At 30.4% G+C, this 19,119-nt stretch overlaps 1 protein-coding gene across 2 annotated transcripts in view; it reads left to right on the plus strand.

Annotated features, from left to right (window-relative positions):
* LOC142328266 (mitochondrial 2-oxoglutarate/malate carrier protein) overlaps nt 1-19,119 on the plus strand; it is a 32,397-nt gene that overhangs the window by 11,590 nt on the left and 1,688 nt on the right. The window contains exons 2-5 of one of the 2 annotated variants that reach the window (XR_012757262.1): nt 453-689; nt 5,121-5,525; nt 11,475-11,689; nt 17,326-17,397. Coding sequence is in view for 1 of the 2 variants with exons in the window: in XM_075371953.1 (XP_075228068.1) it covers nt 453-689; nt 5,121-5,525; nt 11,475-11,682 (850 nt within the window). In the remaining variant the exon portion in view is untranslated. Of the gene's footprint in view, nt 1-452; nt 690-5,120; nt 5,526-11,474; nt 12,399-17,325; nt 17,398-19,119 lie in introns of those variants that run through there. The other variant, XM_075371953.1, reaches the window with a different exon arrangement.

Consider the following 19,119-nt stretch of genomic DNA (forward strand, 5'->3'; position numbering starts at 1 on the left):
TCCAGGCAAGGATAACACAAAAATGTTCTTCACCCAGAAAAAAACAAAAAAACACAACAAAATATAACAAGCACCTAGCTAAGAAGTAATTTACATCAGAATCATTCTTCACTAATACAAATAATACAAATTTTCTAATCTCCTCTAGCTACTACCACAAGTAGCCAATTTTACATCAACACATAATAAATGGATTACTACAACAGAGATCAGATAAATTACATACAAATATTTTAACCACTTTAGGATGAATAGCATTTACGATATCGCCACTACAGCAATGCTAAGGTAGAAATGTGATTGTATGATAAGATTGTCTGAAAGCATATTTTTATATTTTTAAAGAGTGAGTAGTTTTTAATTTTATTTTTTATAAAAAACTAAATTCTCTTTACCTGGAAATTTTTTAATTTATTATATCTTTATTTTGCATGTTTATTGTGATATTCTAGAATGAGTGCAACAATGTTTGTGCAACCATTAGATTTGGTAAAAAATCGAATGCAGCTAAGTGGAGTTGGTGGTGGAAAGAAAGAATATAGATCATCTTTTCATGCTCTTCAAACAATAGTTAAAAATGAAGGATTTTTTGCACTTTACACAGGTTTATCAGCTGGGTTATTGCGACAAGCTACATATACAACTACAAGACTTGGTATCTATACTTGGTCTATTAATGCTTTATCTAGGTGAGTTTTGTATTACTGCCTTATTCATTCTATACTGAATTTAATCTATAAATGTTATCATTAGTTCATCTTAACATATTGATTTCTAATATTTGATTGTTAAAGTTTGAGCTGTTGGTCAAGTTGTTGGTTTTGAGTGTATCCAAGAAAGAATACTTCACATTTCACTGTCACTTCACTGTAAAAAAGTAGAAGTCGTATTCTCACAAGTAGGAGAGTAGATTATTTAAATTTATAAAAAAAGAAATAAGTGGAAATTTTCATTTAAAAAATCCTTATTATTTTTATAAAAAAAATTGATCATTTTTTTTTACATACAAGTAGAAGTAATGGTTTCCATAAATGAAATATAAAATACATTAAGCTTAAATGTATTGAGATTTTATGAAGTACATTTTAGTTATTTTATTTTCTGAACTAAGTATGTCAATTTTATAATGTAATTTATTATATAAATACGTTATATTCAGTAAAAAATTTTGCGTTTTCATTGTGTTTTTTGTAGTTATTTTTTATCGCAGTCATTAATCTCTCATTTAGATAAAGCATTATTTAATGAATTCATATATTATTATATTTACGTTTATCATATCTTTGTTGTATCATGATTAATTAATTTCAAGGACTTATAGTCTATTCAATGTTGTATATTTATTTTTTCATACTCCACTTTTTGACAGTTTTATAATAATAAATTCATTCATTTTGGATAATTTGGAATTCTGAAGTGCACTAATTCCAATCTCACAACCTTCAGTTAACTTAGATTAATAATTAATAATAATAATAATTAATTATTAGATTAATAATTATATATATATATAATAATTAATAATAATAATTAATTATTAGATTAATAATTATATTATATATATATATATATATATATATACATATATATATATATATATATACAGGGTGTCCCATATAAAACGCAACCCAACCTTATAGTAGTAGGTATTGAAATAATAAAAAGGCATGTGTAAATGTAAATGTAATTTTTATTATTACCATCCATTACCTTACATTTAGAGTAAATGTTGGAAGTGGCCGCCAACTTCTTGAATACAAGCTTCAATTCTTTTTACAGCGTTTCCTGCAACTTTTTTCAAAGTCTGTGGCTGGATATTTAATACAACTTGTTTCAATATTCACTTTCAATTGTTCAAGTGTTTGAGGTTTGTTGCTGTAGGCTTTTTCTTTGACGTAACCCCATAGGAAAAAATCCGCCGAGTCAAATCTGGAGATCTTGGTGGCCACAAGCCTCGACCGATAACACGATTACCAAAGAATTCCTCAACGAAATCAGAAGTTGAACCTGCATAGTGCGATGTGGCACCGTCATGTTGTAGCCAGTAGTGTCTGTCTTCCTCTTCCAAGAGTGCGATGAACTGAAATAAAATATCCTGATATCGTTCTGCATTAATGGTGTACTCGAAAAAAATAGAACCGATTATTTACTTCTGCGATATTGCGCACCACACGCCCAACTTCGGCAGGTGTAATTGTTTTTCGTGATAAACATGGGGATTTTCAGCACTCCAAATTCTACTGTTTTGGCTGTTTACGTAGCCATCCAAATGAAACCGTGCTTCATCTGTAAAAAATAACGAATCCATAACATTAATTCCCTCACGCAGATATCAACGGAACCATTGACAATATTGTAGCCGTTTTTTTTGTCGGGCTCAAGAAGTCGATGAACAGTTTGAATGCGATAAGGTCGTAATTGTAATTGTTTGGTCGCCCGATGAACAGTTGATTTAGACAAATTAATTTCAGCAGACAAACGTCTGATCGATTTATTTGGTGAGGCGAATAATCGGTCTTTGATTTCAGCGACTGTATCTGTATTCAACACTGACGCAGATCTTTTGTGTTCCTTGTTATTAACAGAACTAGTCTCTGTAAATTTTGCAACTAACCTTAATACTGATGTTTTGTTAGGAGCTGGTTTATCTGGGTACTTGTGGCGAAACAAATCTTGCACTGCAACCACTGATTTCGTACTGAAGTACGACTCAACAATGAAAACACGTTCATCTAACGAAAACACCATCTTGTCTCTAGCAATACACTGAACGTTATGATTGCATTGTTGTTACTATCGGTAGTGTTCTACTGCGTCGCCGCGATCTTCAGATGTTGGACGAGTCCATTTCAGTAACGAGTAAGGGAGTAAGCTTGACTTTTGAAATTTCATGGGTGAGTAATTGATGGGTTGCGTTTTATATGGGACACTCTGTATATATATTGCATATACACACACACAAATAATATGGAATACTTATACATTTGTATGTGTTTGTGTATGCATGAGCACGAGCATGTGCTAACTGTTAGACCTGACTTCACTCAGGTGTTGGATAATGTGCACCCCTCCTCGCTAATTGAGCCATCTTACAACATTGCTAAATAGTGTGAAAAAATTTAACACCAAATTGATGTCAGGGTAAATTTTTATAATGTTAATTCTGTTAACTTTTCTTGTGTACAAAGGTAAACAAAATCATCGAATGATATTTCTTTATAATATCAATTAGATCAGAGCTTTGTCTGTTTACACCAGTTTCTCAGGGAGGAGGTTACCATAATATTTATAATACCATAACATTATAAGGGTTTTCAAAGGAAGACCCTTGAAGGATTGTTACAACTTTTTGCAAAAAAATCAAAACTCAGAATAGTTTTTAACCATTAAGTCTTATAAATCAAAACTTGTATTGAAATGCACCACAAGCCTTTTGATTAACTAAATTAAAAATTAATATTCTGCAATCAAGAAATGGATCGGTGAAATTAGATATAATAAAAATGGGGTAAGGTGGACAGAAGAATACCTAACAGTGATCCCAGAGGTAAAAATAAAAAAAAGTGAACAGAAGAATGACTTTGGTCTAGGAATTGTAGAATAATTAATGCAAAATCAAAAACTGAAAAAAGTAAATAATAATGAACATGATTTTTTTTAATAAAAGAAAATTATTACAAAAACTCAGAATGAAAGAATATATATTAGACCAAATCAAACCCAAACTGTATAACAATAATACAGATTTCTATATAGTGATTATCCACTTCAGCAGCTAAAGCAATGCAAGGTGAAAGTAGATAATCTAATTGAATATTAAAGTATAATTTGATAATAGAGAATACTAAAAAACCACTGTAGAAATACAAGAAGATAAATATTCATAGTTAAGGAATATGTTAATTTGAAAGGAACTAGGCTTTAAAAATCTCATACCAAATAAAGTTATCTGTATACTTTTTAAAATTGTTATAAAATTATAAGGAAGATTTCAGATACAAATGTATTTCCTATCTTTTGGGCAGAGATTTTGAAACAAAATTTCAGACTGTAAATTATATTAAGTAGCACATTACCTTCTGACCGCAACTTTGTAATGATGAAGTGTAGGTTGAAATTTAAAAAACTAAAGTTCAGAAAGAAGTACAGACAAACCAAAAGAGAATGATGTGAAATTGAAATTTGTTCAATTTGAACAAAACGTAGCTTTTGGCCTGAAAGTTAAAACAAAAGGAGAACTATCAGATATTACTTTTTTCTTTTAAATAATGTGTTTAGGAAGAAAATTAATAATCAGTAGAAAACCTCTAATAAAAAAAGATATGTAAGATCTGATGGATAAAAGTTGACATTTTATCAACATTTAAGAAATGAAATTGCTAGAAAGTGCAAAGAAAGTAGAGAGAGAATGTAGAACTAAGAGCCAGAGATATATTGAAAGACTGCATATGGTGGAAAAAATCCGATGAGTGGTAGAGGAAAACACAGATTAATTATAATTTCAGAGGAAATAGTATACTGAGATGAATATGACAGATAGTGAAAGTTTTAAATAAGGAATTGTTCCATCTTAAATTATTATGTTGCCTGTGAAATGGAAAACTAAATAGACTGTACATATTATTATGCAAATTTTACTGGACTGAAAACAATACCCTCAGATTTAAAATAGAAGTATTATGTTTACCACATCAACGACAGCAGTAACAGATTCTTGTGAAATTGGGATATTTTTCTGTAATCATATTTCATTGGAAAAATATGTGATTTGAAGGTTTTTATTTGAAAAGTTCCAACTTCTCTTAGTCCAAAATTCTAAATCTTAACTTTGAACAAAATTTCTGCTGTAATAAACAGCACAGTTATTATTTAAAGCTTTTAGATGTCACTATTGTCATTATAGATAAGGTCCACAGAACTTAATTACTTGTTAATTTACAGGTTACAGATAGATTTTATTTATGCAGATTCTTCTGTAAACTATGTGCAAAGTTTTGTTGACTTAAAATTTTTTTGTTATAGGAACTTGCAATTTTTTTTTCTAATCTTTTTTTTTTACTCTTACCTCACTTGTACTGAAATAATTGAAATATTTTTGTATTCATGAATTTTTTGTTTAGCGAGGATGGAACACCCCCTAGTTTTATTGTAAAAGCACTTGTTGGAATGCTAGCAGGAGCTGGTGGCTCATTTGTGGGAACTCCAGCTGAAGTCGCACTTGTTAGAATGACAGCAGATGGTAAATTGCCACCTGAACAACGTCGTAATTATAAAAACGTGTTCAATGCACTCGCACGAGTAACTAAAGAGGAAGGTTTGTTTACATTATGGAGAGGTGCTGTACCGACTATGGGGCGAGCAATGGTCGTTAATGCTGCACAGTTATCTACTTACTCCCAAGTTAAACAATTTCTTTTAGAAACTGGTTACTTTGAAGAAAACATTCTTCTACATTTTTGTAGCAGCATGGTTTCTGGTTTAGTTACAACTGTAGCTTCAATGCCAGTCGACATTTTAAAAACCAGGTACAACTTAATGCTTAACTATAATTTATGTTTAATTTTGTATGCCTTTGTTAGATATTTTATTTTTTAGTACTTTTTTTACTGATTATTTATGTTAAAATGGTCCTAAGTTTAAGTCATGTCTAATTTCAGAAGTTTTAAAAAAAATATTAAAATAAATTTTCTATATTTTTATGAAATATTAAATAACGTTAAATTTGAATTTTTGACTTCAATCAATATAAGCGCTAAAGCTTCTCTTTCACATTACAGTGAGTGAAGTCTCAGCGCCCCCTGAATACCACTGCTAGAGTCCACATAAATGATTTATTTGAGTTTTCTAGTTAAGTTATTTCAAGTCAGTACAGATACTAATTGACGTAAGTAATTAAATAACATTCAATAAACAATATTTGTTATTGTATTAGACTTCTAGTGGAACCTTCAGAATTGAGAGCCTGCTTTAGTGTCTCCAGTTTTTGTAATTTTTTTTGTAATTTTTTGTTCAAACTATAAAAGTTATGATCCCTACTCACTGGAATTGAAGTCCTTTTGAAATTACAAATGTAGTGTTGTTAATTAACATTACTTCCAAAACTGATGTGTGCTCCTGATTCATAGATTTTTAGTTTCTTAATGTTTTAGTTCCCTTTTTAAAAAAAAAAAAAAAAAAAACTACATTATTATGCATTACTATTTGAAAAATTGATAACTTTGTTAACATTACTTCTAATACTGGTTGTACAAAAACAATATCAGGATCTTAATTTGTTATACCTCTAAGATGAGTTGTATAGTGTTGATTTAAGGCTAGAATCAAATAGCAAAAAGCACAGTTTTTGTTATGAGCATAACCGTAGATTGTGATTCTTTATCTCTCTGCTCGACGTGTCAGTAGCAAATATGGCAACTCCTGAACAGAAAACCTTTTGTGCTTTGCAGTTTGCTAAATGCAAATTTGTAGTTACAGTTCAAAGTGTGTTACAAAGAAAGTTTAATTGTGATCCTCCAAGTGATAACATTTATCAGTGGCTTATTAATTTGAACTAATAAATGAACTGTTGTTCATTTTGTGTGAATTTCTGTGTAAAGGAAAGAGTAAAGGGCAACCAAGGATGTTTGAAGAAAATGTTGAATATGTGAGGGAGTCTTTCCTTTGTAATCCTAAAAAATCTATTGGTAAGGCCAGCTGCAAACTAACGATGCTGGTGAGGACAGTGTGAATGTTTTAAGTAGACACTTATTATATGTCCATACAGTTTACAGCTGTTATGCGTTTTGAAGCATATACGTTTTGAAGCGTATTAACTTACACTGTACATGGCAACGTTGCAATCAATGTGTTTTAACATGAAGATGATGACTTTCTTGAACATATTGTGTTTAGTCTACCTTTCATTGTAGTGGAAAAATAATGTCAATTTCTGGAGATCAGAAAATCCTCACAGACTCTTAAAATTCTAAACTGAGTCCCCAAAATTAATTGTTTCCTGTGTAGTATCCTGATGGCAAGTTCATTGTCATCGCAAATCATCTGATTTCAAAGTCGAGAGTTCTAAGGTTTAAATGCTAGTAAAGGCAGTTACTTTTATACGGATTTGAAAACTAAATTGTGGATATCAGTGCTCTTTGGTGGTTGGGTTTCAGTTAACCACACATCTCTGGAACGGTCGACCTGAAACTGTACAAGACTACAATTCACTTATATTCATACATATCATCCTCATTCATCCTCTGAAGAAATACCTTACAGTGGTTCCAGAGGCTAAACTGAAAAAGAAAAGAAGTTTACAGGTTGTTATTTTTTGCTTAAGTAAGGTTAATAGTAGTTTGCGTATCTAGATATCCTGGTTACATGGCTTTCTCTCTACTCAATTGCTAACTGGAGTAGAAAATTTTATTTGGCCACAAAATTGTACACCTCTTCACTGGTGTAGCTTGTATGGGATTGGTTAAATAAAGTTTTTCCCAACCACTGGATTGTCAGCATGGACCCAATGACAGAGCATGTTTGCAGTGGTCTCCAAGGTCACCCAGTCTGAATCCATGTGATTTTTTCCTTTGGGGTTTCATAAAGAATCTTGTGTATGTGTTTGTCTGTGTCTCCACTAACTAGAGAGCCATCTGATTTGAGGTGGGTAATGAGCTACCCATTACTCCAGACATGCTGGTTAAATTATGGGATGAACTCTATTACTGATTAAATGCGTGCCACATAATTAAAGTTGCGTCATTGGACACTTGTAGGAAAAACAGTAAGAGTTACTCTTTCATTTTATTTGCGATTCAAAGGTCATAAGACATAAATAGCTTTAAAACCCTGATATTTTTTATACCCTGTTTAATCTGCATTTATTTTTAAATTATTTCTAATACATTAATCTGCATTTTTTTATAGTTATAAAGAAATATTTAATTGTAATAAATAGATTGTATGTAGGAGTTGTTCAACAAAATAATACTAAATGAAATTCACTGCCCAATTTCACACAATGAATTCTAAATTTATGGCTAAATTTTTGACCTTGAGAAGTAAACTGCTAACTTAAAAGAATAACAAATAACTTTCAATAAATATTAAATTTCTCTTGTAGTAAAAGCAAAGCATTTCTTATTAAATTATAAAGATACAGTGTAAAATTTGATTCTACAATTTATCAAAAACATTTTCTCATATTATTAATTATTCATTTGTGAACAGCAAGCATTCTTTTGTGTCCAGGAAACTGTGATATTTAAATATATATATAACATATGCTGTAATAGAATTTGCTTCCAGTTTCAGAACTACATTATTAAATAACTGTAGAGTACCATATAAAAATGTCAAAAACAGTTCACTTTCTAGATTTTCAAAAAATCAAATAATAATTTTGGGCATTTGTCACAAGACAAATAAATAAATATATATATATATATATATATATATTTGGTTTTGCTGTCAGCAAAAACTGAAGTATTTATTATGAGCAGAGAGAAGCTCTATCAGTAGGCTTTCCATATTTTTTGGGTCCAATCCAGGACATATTTTTGAAATTACTTAAAAATCGTAATAATTTACCGAAACATTCAAACTTTATTTAGTTGTATTTTTCACTAGACATGACTTTTTTCAGAAATGGTTTGTTTATTTTAATTACATCATAAAATTCATTACAAGAAAGTTCTGAATTAATTTTAACATTTAGCAAATGTTTAACAGTAGATACTGAAAGTCTACCCCATTCTGCAGACTAAATGTTCCCTGTAATTGAAAAATTCTCTACTGGAGCAAAGAATGTCCCAGGCAAAGACATCACAAACTCAACCATTTTAGAAGTATTGCAACATGAAATACCAGTCTTTTGAAACACCTAAAAATTGCTTTCCACCTTCTCTTCAATAGTATCTGGTACTGTTTAGAACATGTACCACAACCTACCCTTTGGTTTTGAATTACCTGGTTCAACTATTTACATTTATCAAATAAGTCATCAATATTTATGGAATCTTTTATAATTTCATTAAAAACTTGTGCACTCTTCTAAATCAGACCAGGCAATTTCAGTTCGTAAATTTATCTACTTAAAAGTATTGGATACTAGAATTATAAAAATTGCCTACGCTTGAGAAGAATTTTTGTTCTTGAACGTCATTATTTTCTTTTAGAGTGCATAGCAGTTGTTTGGCAGAAGATGGTATAAATTTGTGGGTTTTTCTTTCCTGAAGTTGACAAATTAATTCAGAATAAGTCTGAAATGTTTCTGTTGCTGTGATAGAATTAGCTGTGATAGAGTTAGTTTCAGAACTACATTATTAAACTGTAGAGTATCATATAAAAATTTCAAAAACAGTTCACTTTCTAGATTTTCAAAATATCAAATAATAATTTTGGGCATTTGTCACAAGACAAGAAGTATGATTTTAGGCCATCAAAAATGGAAAGAATTCTTTCAATTGCAGATAACAAACTAAGGAATCTTGTGCTGCTATGAGATAATACTTTTTTTGTTATCTGTTTCCACAAATTCACAGAACTCTTTAGGTTACTTTTATTGTATATATGAGGTGTGATCAAAAAATACGGTGAATAATTTTTTATTAAAAAAAGTAATAAGGTTACATAGAATTTGATTTAATCTCCTTCAAAGTACTGTCCTTGGCTAGCAATGCACTTATTCCAACGTTGACTCCATGACGAGGCATTTCTGGAAGGCGTCTTTCGGAAGGGCTTTCAGCTGCTCAGTCGTGGTCCTCTCAATGTCAGCAATGGTATCAAAACGTTTTCCTTTAAACACAGTTTTAATTTTTGGGAATAGCCAAAAGTCACATGGTGCTAAATCTGGTGAGTATGGCAGATGTGGACAGACAGGAAAACTTTTTTCGGCCAAAAACTTGCGAATGAGAAGCGAGATGTGACACGGCGCGTTGTCGTGGTGAAGAAGGAAGCCATTGGTCCATTTCTCTGGTCTCTTTCTTCGTACGTCGTTAAAAGTTAAAATGCTTTGAACGGATCCGTATGAGATGTTAAGGTCTTCCGATAGCTCTCGAATAGTCATTCACCTGTTTGAACGAACCATTGTTTCCACGTTTTGCACATTTTCAACTGTTTTTGAGGTTACTGGACGCCCCGCACGCTGCTCGTCTTCAACAGACTCATTTCCGTTTTTAAATCGGTCATACCACTTCCATACCACTTGTACACAGTCTTCAAAGTTACCAAATTATCGCCGTGCACTGTTTCTAACATTTCATGAGCTTCTTTGGCACTCATTTGCAACTTAAGACAAAACTTAATGTTAATGCGTTGTTCAAAATCCATGTTGCGCGACAGACATGATAAACACAACCTCACTCTAGCGGCTCTGGCAGCTGACTGGCAAGCTCGAACGTGTTACAACTTATATAAAATATACACATAAAGTAAGTTTTAAATCTACAAAAATTTAAAATTTTTTGAAAACCATGTTTATTTCAAAGAATTTAACAAAGCCAACCTCATTTTTGAATACCTCTTGTAAAATATTAATGTTCATTTTAGTTCTGTATTTGTACAGCTAAAGGGTAAATTATGTACAAACTTTCAGTTTTGTAGTACATGAAAAGTTATTTTTGTTACAGTTAGGTAATACAGAGATTTCATATATGGATCTTTATTTTTCATCTAGAGATGAAGGTAAAGGGAAGGAATAACGAAATTCCACTGAAGGACTAAATCAGATTGAAATAATTTACTCGCTAAAGTAATGGGATAAGATCTAAAACTTGGTATTATTTTTGTAATATTTCATTCAAGATGTTGAGGAAATTGAATGATTTTGTGTTTTGTGCAAAATACAGCTGTAAAGTTTCTTATTATACATCATTCTAAATTCATATGTGAACTCTGAATTAAATGTGTAAATTGCACATTCAAGTGTGTTGAAAATGATGGCATCTTATAAAATGTGACTTTAACTGAAATAATGAAGATACATATATGTTTTCATCTTTCTAATTTTTATTGCATATGTGCTTTTTAACTGTAATTATTTTTTCTGCTGATTTGTTTTCGTTCTCATCAGTTTTATACATCTGTTTTAGTTGCTACTTAATTTATATTACATTGTTATGCTCATTTTTATAAAAAAAAATATTAACATCATATTTCATCTAAAACTTCTCCATAAATTGTCAGGCAAAAACTTCTTATAAATATCTAAGTTTTAATTTTCTTGATTAAAAAGGTAGTGCTTGAATGTATACACATATAAATAAATGAGTAAGGTAAATTGATAGTATAATGGATAATAAATATGCAAAACTGGAACTGGTATAATTTTTTTATGTAGTAAATCTCTGATTATTGCATCAATGGAAATCTTGACCATTAACACAAATTTTCATTACTTTATTTTACTGGACTAGCCAAAAATGGTAACATGAATGTGTATATAAGCTAATGAAATTTACTTCAGTAATTTAAAATATACTGTGTTTGTCAATTTTCAGAATTCAAAATATGAAGACAATTAATGGAAAACCAGAATATAGTGGAAGTGCTGATGCATTGTTTAAACTCATTCAAAATGAAGGATTTTTTGCATTATGGAAAGGCTTCACTCCATATTATGCTCGATTAGGACCTCATACTGTTCTTACATTTATATTTCTTGAACAGTTTAATTCACTGTATGCTAAATACGTACTTAATCCTTAAGGTTCTTGTGAGTAAAAAAATGATCTTTAATTTAGTAATTACTAAAAATTAATTTACTATACCATAATGTAATTACTGAAATGCTTTAAATACATTGAAAGGAAAAGATTAATGCTTTATGTTGAGCGCTAATAAATTGTACATTTAGCTGTATAAGTTCTAAATTTTAAATACTAAAAGTGTGATGATAGTTATTAGTTGTAAAAAAAATTAGCAGATTATAATAATTGATAGATTTTCCAAAAAATAATAAAATAATTATAAATCAAAATATGTAATATTAAAAGTAATATTTCATTGTTTTTTTATGTACCAGTATCTATCTGTTATGCAGAATAACACTGAATGCACAAATATGGGCACATGACATATATTATAATACTGACAAATATCAGAAATTTGTATTACGTAGAATATTTTATATTTTCATCATGAGCATTATGTTAGTAATTTCGATTACTATTGTTATGGCACTTCTTGTGAAGTGAAAACTATATTTGATTTTGATCTTTTATGATGTTATTGTTGAGATTGTATAATATATTTTTATAATAAAATGTTGATGGTAGAGTATAGGTTAACATTTAATTTTATATTTAAGTTGACATTTATTATATATTTTTATAGTACTCTGATATTAATTGATCATGAACATCTGTGAGTTTTGTTAGCATTTGTTTTTTTTTTTTTATTATAAATCATGTTGAAATTTTCAACACTGTGCAGTTTTCATATCATTTGTGATACCAAAAAGAGTTATACATAATTTTATAAGTTAATGAGAGAGGTAATTGAAGAATATTCAGAATTAGATTACCATTTTGCTTACAGATATATTTTCCATCATTTTATTAGTCATTTTACATTTACAAGAGGTACCCAGAAACAACCAGGATTGTTAAAAAAAATATTTTTAATCTTTATTTACTTTAATGCTCATTTAATTGTTTTAATTTTTTATACTTTAATGTACTTCAAAATACTCACCATGTGATTTAATGCACTTGTCCCGGTGTTTTTCCCCACTGCTGAAAACATTTTTGAATATTGTTCAAGGAATGGAGCAATCTATACTTGACATCCTTCAGAGTACAAAAAACACTCCGATATTTTTTCATATGTGGGAACAAAAAAAAGTCACATGGAGCAAAATAAGACGAGTAAGGAGATGTATACAGTTTTGCTTTTTGACAGGAGTTGTTTGACATTGGAAGGCAGTGTAGATTGGGAACATTATGAAGGTGCAGAAACCAATAACCACTCTCCCCCGCATTGCCAGGTGTTTTCTTTCTACATCTCAAGCAATCTTCTCAACAAGTCCTGGTAGAAATTTTGATTCACTGTTGTCCAGGAGACGCAAATTCTCTAAACAGTGGCATTCACATCAAAAATTCAAATAAATAACATCTTCACATTTGCTCAAACTTGCTTTTCTTTTAATGGTTTTGGTGAGCTCTGTGATTTCCACTGGCTTGATTGTTCTGAATCATAACCATAGCATCAACTTGCATCATTTCTGACAACTTGAGAAAGAAAATGTGTGGATCATTTTGAGGTTAATCATTAAATCATGACATGATGGCACACATTTTACAGCAACACATTTCATGTTCAAATCATCCATTAAAACTTTGTTGGCAAGAACTCTCACAAGTGATATTTTCCCAAGTTTGGAACAAGAAAACCTCATATATCTTGGTTTTATTTAAAGCTTCTCTTTTGAAACATTTTGAAGCATTCTACTGTTGCTGTATTTTTTCCTTAGAGGAAACAAAATTTAGTGCAGAAATTACTCTTTATGAGCACCCATCATAAAAATTGCACATTTAACGAGCATAAAAAAATCAACATAAAACACCCTACAAACAATACAGAGCAACATCGGCAGTCTGTTGCAAAATACTGTAAACTTGCCACAATTAGCAGCAGAATTAACAACTGCATCTAGATTGCACACCAGATACAGATTCCAGTTATTTTTGGGTACCTTTCTTAAGTATTTCTAGTCATATTATACCAAACGTACATGATAGATGACATTTCCCTAATCTAACCTTAATGCTGATATAGTTCAAAAGTAAAAGATTTTCATAAGCTGTTTATATACCATAAAAATTCAATTATTAATTCTATAATATTGAACAACTAATACCAACGATTACCAAAATAGAATTATTTATTTTTTCATCCATTAAATATTCAATAGAATAATGAAACTTTTCCTTAACCCTGGAATGGAAATGTTTTTCATTATGCTATTTATGGAAACATTCATAAATTTTGTGACTCATAAGACAAATAAAAATAAAAAACCATTTAACTTCAAAAAATTGTTTATTTTTTGTATAGAATTTTATAAAGATGATTTTATGTACAATATATTAAAAAATATAAAAAACAAGCAATTAGAGGAAGTATAATATATACAGCATTTTCATTTACATGTGACACCTTGCCTCAGCTTTGTGTTCTTTGAAGATTTTACAATATGTTGCCGCATGTGACATTTTTAGGATGGGCAGATAAAACATATTGTTCTTTTATTTCCATTTTGACTAAAGAATCTTCTATATCCCTGATATTGTTTGTAATGGTTGAACACAATTCACGAGATAAAAAAAGGCTACTAAAGGCTATGAATAAATCATAGCCTTTTTTTTCATCCATGGCTCAGTGAGTGATTTGCTTATAGTTATAAGGAAATTTTTATGATTTAAACTTGCTGCTGTTTGTAACATGAATAGCTATGAATTTAGGTATACAATATTTACCGCATTCTAAAACACATATAACAGCCAACATCATGTTTTATGGCAGCATGAATTGTTACTGCACATCTGATCTAACATGTCAACTACAGATTTAGTAGCATAATCTCTTCATTTGTATGACATAAAATTATTTGAAAGATTTCTTCATTGAATAACAACAAAAACATTTCAATTAGACTAAAATCATTTTACGCTTTTTCCCGCATAGACTGAATGTGATGAACTATATTTCTTTTTTATGTTCTTGGTCTTTAACTTTTAGAGGCTTGACTGATTAGAGATGACCAACTTTGCCTTTGAGTGACTGAACTTTTGGGACAATTACATATTTCTTCAACTGTTTCTTCTCTGCATTTTCTTTTTCATCACTGCTGGAAGATGAGATATGTCTATGGTGGTTGAATGGAGTTCAGATTATCTCTGCTCATGCCGTCTATGTCACTGTCTGGATTTGAAACTACAAATATAATTTCATGATTGGTGATATCATTCTCTAAATCAGTTTCCTTTACTTTGTTGACCTCTACAAAGACTTCATTTTCACTGTCACTGGACCTTCACCAGAATCATAATCAGTTTGCTTATCCAGATCAGTTAAAATCTTTTCTGTTTTCATAATCTGTTCAGAATTCACTTTCAAAATCACTTGTAATATCTCCACTGCAGTTATAAATTTTGAGGAGTTAATATAAGACAAATAACCTTTATGCAGAAACTTTTTCCATTCCAGGGCCTCCACAAGGTTATTACTGATTGAAATTATTTTAATAAATATACTATCTACATTAATTAATTACAAAATAAATAAAAACGTTACATGAAAAAATTAAAAATTATATTTACTGTTTTTCCTTACACAGATAAACATTCTTAAAAATTATGACTAAACAACTACCACCATTAAACTGAGCACTTTATATACAATGTTAACATATATAGAACCATACTAGCCTGATGCTGTAAAGCTTCTACATCTGTGAAGCACACGACCAGGAATCAAACTAGTTTTTCTCCACCAGCAAAAGTATGAATAGGCGTCAGAATTACAAGTTTTTCTACTTCAGGGTTTAGAAAATTCTATACTGACTCAAAATTAATAAAGGAAAAAATCTATTTATTGATTTTTCAGACTCTTATCTTGTTAATTTGTTAAATTATACATATATGTAGAGTACATTTTAGTATTTGTATATATGAGGTTTGATAAAAAAAATACGTGGAATTTTAGTTTTTCTCAAAAAAATCTTTATTCATCATTGATTTTGTCACCTTCAAAGTACCCCCCTTCAGATATAGTAAATTTATGCCACTATGTTTTTCTATCTTCAAAGCACCTCTGGAGCACAATCTCTGGTATGGTATTTAACTCCAGCTATTCTGTCTTTATTTCTTCAATGTCAGCAAAACGTCATCTTTCATGGTTCTTTTCAGCTTAGAGAATAGGAAGAATTCACAGGGGGCCATGTCTGGTGAAAATGGAGGCTGAGGAATCATAATGGTGTTTTTGGCCAAAAATTCACAAACAAGCTGTGAAGTGTGTGAGCAGGTGCATTATCATAGTGCAATTGCCATGAATTGTTTCACCACAAATTCAAACATTTTCTTCAGATTATTTCATACAAACTGCATAGAACCTCCAGGTAGTAATCCTTATTGACTCTCAGATAGTGATTCAGTGATTGTCCAAATCATTTTCTTCTCTTTTTCATTGGTTACTGATGTGCTGGGACATCCAGAACACTCATCATCCTCAACATCTTCACGGCTCACTTAGAAATGCTCTCTTAGAAATTTGTAAACCCTTGTTTTATTCATAGAAGAATTGCCGAAAGTAACATTCAGCATTTCCAATGCAGTGTTGCAGTTTATTTCATTCTTAAACAAAATTTAATGCAAATTCTTTGTTCCATTTTTCCAATAGTTAAACACTGCTGACCATACAAAAAAACACATGTAGCCTTTTTGAAAGCCAACAATAAACTCAGCATCAAAAATGGCTACCTATGTAAGTATGGGTTAGGAACAAGTGTACCAATACCACAAAAAAAAAATTGTGACAATTGGACTTGACAGTACAGAAAATTTTTAAACATTCTATGTATTTTTTTTATCAAACCTCATATGTGTACCAGTGTACTCTCTGGTGTTTTAAACAATCTAGTTTTATGAAATGGATACACCAAAGTATTTTGATTCCAGGTATAGTATGTAAAAGATTCAAATACTGTTCTAAAACATTTTTAAGTTATTTTTATATAAATACAAGAGAGAAAAGAGGAAGGAGATTGTAATTTGTAAGTTGATCTTCATGATGACCATTATGTAATTTGTAAGTTGATCTTCATGATGACCATTATCATGCATCAGTTATTATACTTCTTTTTTTTTCCGAATAACCCCTTAAGAGGCTATGCTAATCAACATAGAATAGTCACTTCTTTAGTTTGTTCTTTATATATATGTCTCAGTTTTATGTTTGGCCCAGTATTCTTTCATTTTTTGTGACTTAGTTGTTTACATTCTTCAGACCACTTTCTGCCAACTCTTCTAGTTATTTCTGGAAAGCCAGAAATAACTTCTTTATAATAAAAGGATTTCATTTTTTAAGACAGTTGTCCAGTAAGCAGCTCTGTAGACAACGATGAGAATATGTATGTATGCATAATTGATAATTGTTTTTTTTTTAAATTATATCGGATAATTTAAAAATTATTTAGTATGCACTATTAAGTTTAGAAAACAATCAGTTGATGTGATTCATTTTTAAATGTATTTTTGGTGTGGAAGCCCTGAAATTTTGTATTTGGCAGATTAAAAAAAAAAAAACAAGAAGCTGCTTATAATTAATTATATAGGTTTCGTCTTTTTTCAGATTACCTAAGCAAGATCATATTAAAAACTTCCAAGAAAGGATTTGAATTTTTAATTGCTGATTACCTTCAGTGTATGTAATGATTTTTCAATTTTGAATATTAAGTAACAGATCTTTAGTATAGTGTAAGGGATCCAAAAATAGATATGTAGAACTTCATCAACTATTTTTTTGGTTGCAATGCAGATACAAGATCCAGATCCAACTGATATTTTTTACATACCATTTGATCTCAGTACTACTTCCTGATGTCATAAGTGTTAATATTTCAACAATTATGTAATAGTTAATGTGATCAAAGGTCTTTCACTAGACCACAAAAACCAACAGCTTAAACTGTGACCTAGCTGCAGCAGTTTCAAGAACTAACTTACAAATACTGTCAATAATGCTTCTTTTTTTTCTGTATCCCAATCCTCTGGAATACAAATAGTGAATTGGTTCTAAGATACAACAAACATTTAGGTGACCTTCTCATGAATAATTTTTATTAATAAGATGCCACACTATGTTTCAAAAGAACTGTTTTCAGAGAAAACTGTATCAAAAACTTTCTTAAAAATGTTCTTTACCTATAATATAGAATACGTTAATGCCATACTTGAAGGGAATACATGAATACTATTCCCTTTGGATAATACTCTTTGGATATAATAGAGCAATTCTTGAAACAATTTTTTATCGATCTTTAGTTAAATATTTACATATTAAAATATGTTTTATGGCATTCTAGATTTTGATGTTTCACTGATTTAGACAAGTTCTTGCCAGTTAATTTTTTTTTACCTGCAGAGTAAACTGGATTACTAAATCCATATATTTTAGAAACAGACTGAATTTTCCTTGTCTTATTACGTCAATAAAACCTGACATATTAAAAAAATTGGAGTAAAAACCTATTTCCAGTCTGTGTGGGTGTTCTACTGGATGGATCAGGCTGATTTTTTTTAATTCTGCTCAGAATGACTCACAGATTATGTCATTAAGCATCATCAGACCCCAAACTTGAGTCTCCTCTGAGAATCCATCCACAAATCCTCATTTATTACTTAATTGAGGAAATTCCCGAGGTTATTACTCACAGGTAAATCACTTTGAAGGTCTGTCAATGCCTGATGACATATGTGGAGGCCACTTCGAGCAGAATAGAAAAAAATCAGCTTGATCTGTCTGGACAGACTAGAAATAGGGTTTGAGCACACATTTTACATGTGGTAGGAAAGGAAAGAGAAAAACAAGGGGGATTGGGGTGAGATATGTTGTAAATGAAATAGGGTATTAGCAGATTTTTTTAATATGTATAACATTAGTTTGTAATGTTATATAGTAACACTGTGGAACAGCAGATCACTAGTTTTACTAAAATTTAAATGTATTAATTATAATTTGAAAATAATTTGTATATTAATTATCAATTAAATAAACAAGAATTATAAATTGAGATCAAACCACAGAATAAAATGAAGTTACTTATTTGGATCACAGAAAGAAACCCACCGGGTTGGTGTAGTGGTGAACGCGTCTTCCCAAATCAGCTGATTTGGAAGGCGAGAATTCCAGCGTTCAAGTCCTAGTAAAGTCAGTTATTTTTACACGGATTTGAATACTATAGTGGATACCAGTGTTCTTTGGTGGTTGGGTTTCAATTAACCACACATCTCAGGAATGGTCGAACTGAGAATGTACAAGACTCATATGTATCATCCTCATTCATGCTCTGAAGAATTATCTAAACGGTAGTTACCGGAGACTAAACAGGAAAATGAAAGAAAGGATCACAGAAAGAAGTATGTG

Source organism: Lycorma delicatula, chromosome 1, assembly GCF_047948215.1.
Source record: "Lycorma delicatula isolate Av1 chromosome 1, ASM4794821v1, whole genome shotgun sequence".
NCBI lineage: Eukaryota > Metazoa > Arthropoda > Insecta > Hemiptera > Fulgoridae > Lycorma > Lycorma delicatula.